Source organism: Bos indicus x Bos taurus, chromosome 22 (assembly GCF_003369695.1).
Source record: "Bos indicus x Bos taurus breed Angus x Brahman F1 hybrid chromosome 22, Bos_hybrid_MaternalHap_v2.0, whole genome shotgun sequence".
Classification (NCBI taxonomy): Eukaryota; Metazoa; Chordata; class Mammalia; order Artiodactyla; family Bovidae; genus Bos; species Bos indicus x Bos taurus.
Genome location: NC_040097.1, coordinates 47,529,028 through 47,535,027, shown reverse-complemented (window position 1 = coordinate 47,535,027; position 6,000 = coordinate 47,529,028). Strand labels below are relative to the sequence as shown.

At 44.5% G+C, this 6,000-nt stretch overlaps 1 protein-coding gene across 1 annotated transcript; it reads left to right on the top strand.

Moving 5' to 3' along the window:
* Window positions 1-542: 542 nt before the first annotated feature.
* RPL14 (ribosomal protein L14) lies at window positions 543-4,034 on the top strand. The gene is made up of 6 exons (XM_027523696.1): window positions 543-639; window positions 1,171-1,272; window positions 1,813-1,907; window positions 3,229-3,328; window positions 3,424-3,477; window positions 3,686-4,034. Exons 1-6 carry the CDS (start codon window positions 637-639, stop codon window positions 3,974-3,976), a joined length of 645 nt encoding a protein of 214 aa, XP_027379497.1. The 5' UTR covers window positions 543-636; the 3' UTR covers window positions 3,977-4,034.
* Window positions 4,035-6,000: the final 1,966 nt, after the last annotated feature.

Genomic DNA, 6,000 nt, shown 5'->3' with positions numbered 1-6,000 from the left:
TTGTACTGATTATGTAAAGTCATGCCCTTGTTTCTAGGAAACATCACATTTAAGTGTAAAGGAACATCATGTCTGCAGTTTCCTCTCAAATGGGTCAAAAAAATTAAGCAATAGGAAAATATTAACATTTGGGAACTCGAAGTGAAATGTTTACGGGAATTACTTATACTTGTTTTGTAACTTTTCTGTAAAGTTTGAATCTTTTAAGAAGAAAAGTTAATAAAATTAATGGGGTCACTTACGGAGAGGAAAAAAAAATTGTACTAAGACACCAGTAACATTTAGACGAGCAGTGAAAAATAAAAGGAAGAACGTTAAAAGATGAAGTCGAAAGGACTGCAAATAGTCACAAAGGAAAGCACAGCTTCTGTGCTCTTCTGCACCGTGAAGTTTTAAGAGACAGCTGCTCACGCGCGGCATCGACTAAGCCAAGCCCACGAAACCCAATAGCGAAAGCATAGCCGAGCTCCCGCCGACTCCGCCATGTTTTCCCAGTGAGCATGTGTGCGCATACGTGCATACGTCCCAACCAATCGGTGCCCACGTCGGCGACTCGTTCACTACCGGGGCGGGGCGGCCTTCTACACAGGCGCGGGGTTGGGCGGGCCTTCTTCCTTCTCGCCGAACGCCGCCAACATGGTGAGTATCGCCGGTGCGGGCTCCATGTCTGACCCCTATGCCGCTCCAGCTTTGCCTGGGCTGGGGGCCGGAGGCGAGCAGCGGCGCTCAGTGGATGTTAGGTATCGTGCAGTGAGGTTCCCCGGGTGGGCAAGACACAAGAGTTGGGAGCTTTCAGGATGCGCGCCCGAGGAGCGCGTGGAGGACCGGGCCGGGCGCTCGCTGGGCCACGCGAGCGCGCTCTGGCCGCCTCCGCCGTATCGTTGCGGCGGCCAGTCGCCTAGCCCGCCCGCCGGGGCCGAAGCAGGGCAGGGCATGGTGGTCTGGCCGTGCTGGCTTCGTAGACGGGGAGGCCAGCGGGAGACTGACTTGCCACCGTTCCCTCTGTGGATTTCGTCCATCCTGGTTGTTCCATGGCACTTAGGCGTGTTCTCCTCAACATTCTTTTTTCCTGTTTTTAGCCGCACTATCTTTAAATTGCAAAGACTGGCAAACTGGATCGTATTTTTAATCAATCTCGCTGTTCTCTCTCCTCCCGCCTCCCAATTTTAGGTGTTCAGGCGCTTCGTAGAGGTTGGCCGGGTGGCCTACGTCTCCTTTGGGCCTCATGCCGGGAAGCTGGTCGCGATTGTAGATGTTATTGATCAGAATAGGGTAAGTGTAAGGAAAAGTGTCACGGCTTCACATGGCAGTGTAGACGACAATGGTAATGGTTTCAGCGGCCCTTTTAAGATAGGAGTACTATGGGTGGTAGTTTTAATTAAACAGCCAGCGCAGATAGGGGTTACAGAGCAGAGGCCTGAATTGACCTGTATTACTGGGTTTGAGTAATACTTCTGTCTCTTAAACTAGGCAGTTTTAGACTAAAGGTGAGCTAAAACAGGCGAGATGTAAATCACTATGTTCAAAGCGAGTTTGGAACAAAGCCATAGAAAGCCCTGTTTCCTGTTGTCACTTATTGAGCACCACAAACTTAGGAATTGAGCAGATAGTTTTTTGTGGGAAATGGAAATATTAAATACAAAATTATATGTTGGGTTCTGTGCTTAACTATTACTGCTAAATCTTTTTAACCTTTAAGAAAGCATTTAAATATAAGAATTTGATGATTCTGAAAAGACTAATATGTAGGATATCTGCATTTTGAATACTGTTACATTTTTATACTGAGGTCATTGATCATATGTCTTCTAGGCTTTGGTGGATGGACCTTGCACTCAAGTAAGGAGACAGGCTATGCCTTTCAAATGCATGCAGCTCACTGACTTCATCCTCAAGTTCCCACACAGGTAACTATCCAACTATCACCCCTCCCATAGTTTTGTTAATACTAGTAAAAATTTGCTTAATTTCATTTAAAAATGTTGTTGGTTGTTTTGTTTTTCTCTTGAGAATATAGTAAGCAGTGTGAAAGTGAGAGCCATTTAGAAGAGAGATTTGCATTCTAAAAGTAGACAGACATTATTTACTTCTAAAATGCCCTGGGATCCGGTGGTTCTCTGGCTTTCCCTTTGTTCAAATTTCCCATTCTTTTTCTCTTGTACCCCTTTCTTTCAGGATTTGCACAACAAAGAACTTTCTATATGTGTAGTTCCCTGAACATGTGTTTGTCAATTTTAGCTTTAGAACAAAAAATACTAACATCGGTTGAACTTTTCATATGTGTTGGCTAATATTTAACTTATCATCTCCTTATGACAGCCACCAAAGAGGTTCTCTTCCTGGCTATTCATGAGCAATTAAGGCAGTCATTCTGTGATTCTTGACATGATGTAGGTCATGGAAGTTAAAAACCGATGTGTTGCTGTGTGGTGACAATTGTTTGCAATGTAACCTGTGCTATGACTGGTTTACTTTCTAAGCATACTGGATTTTGATGTTTGAAACAAATACCAAAGTGGTTACAATTCCATTTTACGGCATTTGAACACAAATCTTTAAGCATTACTGTACAGGATAAAACAAGGCATAAGGGACAACTACATTATTCTTTATGAAAAGGAAATTGCTTTTTGCTGCTGCTGCTGCTAAGTCACTCTATGTGACCCCAGAGACAGACGGCAGCCCACCAGGCTCCCCCGTCCCTGGGATTCTCCAGGCAAGAACACTGGAGTGGGCTGCCATTTCCTTCTCCAATGCATGAAAGTGAAAAGTGAAAGTGAAGTTGCTCAGTCGTGTCCGACTCTTCGCGACCCCATGGACTGCAGCCCCCCAGGCTCCTCCATCCATGGGATTTTCCAGGCAAGAGTACTGGAGTGGGGTGCCATTGCCTTCTCCAATTGCTTTCTACTCATCCACTATTTGAGTGATATATGCATATTATTGGAGGTGATTTTTAAGCCCAGAAAGTGGAGTGGTTGGCATATTTTTATTAAAAAGTTGTGTGTTTTGAGGATATAAGACATCCTGGCTTAGTGAACACTGTTGGAACAAGTAGAAGATAACATTGTGCCTTGTGCTGTTTTCTGTGGAGACACTACAACTGGAAGTAGAAAAAACAAGGGTTCTTGTGGCATTTTTCTTGTGCTTTTTCAGAGGATGAAAAGCTGTCCTTGAATCTGTGTGACCTCAGAGCTGATTTCTTAAATCTTTGTTCTTGTTTCTTTCTAGTGCCCGCCAGAAGTATGTCCGGAAAGCCTGGGAGAAGGCAGATATCAATGCAAAGTGGGCAGCCACAAGGTGGGCCAAGAAGATTGAAGCCAGAGAGAAGGTAATGATTTAGAGTTATTTGAAGTTGGACATGTTCTGATTTTGGAGGATTAGAAGGTGGTTTGACAGAGTTCTTTTTTTTTTTTTTTAACACAGAAAGCCAAGATGACAGACTTTGATCGTTACAAAGTCATGAAGGCAAGGAAAATGGTAAGTTTTTGTGATTGTTGTATTCCAGCCCTGAATTTATTTGTCTGGTAATTCTGTTTGCCTAAGTTTCTAGACCACAAAGTTGACATCATAGAAGTCTTAGATGGTATAAGGGTGGTCTCCTGTACCTACCTACATATCCATACATATAGGATGGGTAAGAGTTTTGTGTGCATATATAATGAACATTTTTATTGAAATTTTTCAGAGGAACAGACTAATCAAGATTGAAGTTAAGAAACTTCAAAAGGCAGCTCTCCTGAAAGCTTCTCCCAAGAAAGCCCTTGCTGCTAAGGGGGCAGCTGCAGTAGCTGCTGCTGCTGCTGCCAAGGTTCCAGCAAAAAAGATCACCACTGAGGGTAAGAAGGCTCCAGCCCAGAAGGCTCCTGCCCAGAAAGCTGCAGGCCAGAAGGCAGCACCTCCTCCTAAAACTCAGAAGGGTCAGAAAGCTCCATCCCAGAAAGCACCTGCTCCAAAGGCATCTGGCAAGAAAGCATGAGTGCATAAGAGGCTATTCGAATCAGAATAAAAGTTCTTTTTGACATGTTGGCAAATTATTTAATCTGTGGATTAAAGTCTTCTTGCTGGGGCTGGGTTTATGAGGCTGATTGATGGTAGGATTGTTACTGTCCTCATTGGAGAAGGAATTCCCGAGTCCCACTCTGTCCAGACTCAGATACTATCAAGTCATCACACAAAGTCCTAAGTAATGTTCTTAGGGAAATCATAATTAGACCACTGGGTTAATTTTCTTTCCCTGTACAAATATACATCTCATAAATAACTAAAATCCCAGATGCTTCTGATGCTCAAGAGTAAATTTTCTTACAAAAATACACTGTAGGTAAACAAATACTACATTTTGATAGGTCGGTTACTTAGTTTCCAGTTCCCGGTCATTTCTTAGTTTTGTTTAGTGGCATTAATAGGCAAGTGATACAGTGTAATAGTTGCCGTGATAGAGGAAATACAGGCAATTTTGGGTTACTTGTCCTTCTGACAAGGACAAGGGGGGTTGTCTAAAGTGGAGTCTTCAGCTTCCACCCAGAACAGGGGTTGTGGGGAAGGGGGGTATGAATTTCTCTGGCATGTAGAAGACTTGCCAGAGACCACAGGACTAGGAAGCCAGGTGTTGGCTCTGTGGTGGGTGGATAGTGTGTATAAAGCCATAGAGTGTTTTTTAAATAGAGTGATGTCTAAAATTTACATTGTGTCCTGTTGAACGAACTGAAACATGGGACAGAAGAGTTGGGAAGGTCAGGTGGTTTCAAGTTTGGCAGTACTCTTTACTCTGTAAAGGTCCAAAGCCCAAAGTGGCACTGATGAAATTGTATTGAGGTTCATGAACTGCATCTTCTAGTATTCCTAGAATTGCATATTCTAGTTAGCATTCATGAGTATAATAATTTCTGAATGCTTTTTTGTCTGAAATCTTCCCTGGTAGTTCAGTTTGTAAAGAGTCCATCTGCAATGCAGGAGACTCTAGTTCGATCCTGGGTTGGGAAGATCTGCTGGAGAAGGGATAGGCTACCCACTCCAGTGTTGTGGCCTGGAGAATTCCATGGATTGTATGGTCCATGGACATGTATATTTTGGGCTTCCTGGTGTCTCAGATGGTAAAGCGCCTGCCTGCAATGCAGGAGACCCAGTTTCAAGCCCTGGGTCGGGAAGATCCCTGGAGAAGGAAATGGCAACCCACGCCAGCATTCTTACCTGGAGAATCCCATGATTGGAGGAGCTTGATAGGTTACAGTCCACGGGGTCACAAAGAGTCGGACACAGTTAAGCAACATCACTTTCAGTTTTCATTTTGCTTGTCTGAAAGTAGTTATTTCCCCCTTAAGAATTTTTACTTAGCACATCTGATAGAAACTGCCCAGGTGAGCCACAGACCACACAGGTGAATGGGTGTGTGCCTGGTCATTCACTTAAGTCGTGTCTGACTGTGACCCCATGGACTGTAACCTGCCAGGCTTCTCTGTCCATGGGATTCTCCAAGGCATGAATACTGGAAAGGGTTCCCATACCCTCCTTCAGGGGATCTTACTGACCCAGGGATTGAACCCATGGTGTCTTCTGCCTCTTCTGCATTGCAGTTGGATTCTTTACAGCTGAGCCACCAGGGAAGCCCCAGAGGGATTTGCCGTGACTTCAAATGCCAATTGCAAGGCTCTCGGGCCTCTTGCAGCTGTAACTGGAGTTCACATGACTCCCTCCTTTGTTAATAGAACTAAGGCATGTTGCAGGCTTCCCAGGTGGCTCAGTGTTAATGTGCCTGCCAAGCAGGAGACTATCCCTGGTTCCAGAAGATCTGGAGAAGGAACTCGAACATTTGTTACAGGCCTGTCACAAAAGGTAACTCGGAACAGCCAAATGGAAATGCATGAGTTAAGGTGTGAGGGAAGGGGCACACAACTTACACGCCCTCTCTAGCTTGCTACCCTCCCAGCACCTTTATATTCATCCTGGGAACTGCCTTGCCTTTAGACTTTTTATGAAATTTCATTAGGTAGGCATGTTTGA

What these genes read in the sequence shown, in the direction of transcription:
- RPL14 (XM_027523696.1), top strand. An exon ending in ATGTTATTGATCAGAATAGG is followed by an intron (nt 1,273 to 1,812) that starts GTAAGTGTAAGG and finishes TATGTCTTCTAG; the next exon opens with GCTTTGGTGGATGGACCTTG. An exon ending in TCATGAAGGCAAGGAAAATG is followed by an intron (nt 3,478 to 3,685) that starts GTAAGTTTTTGT and finishes GAAATTTTTCAG; the next exon opens with AGGAACAGACTAATCAAGAT.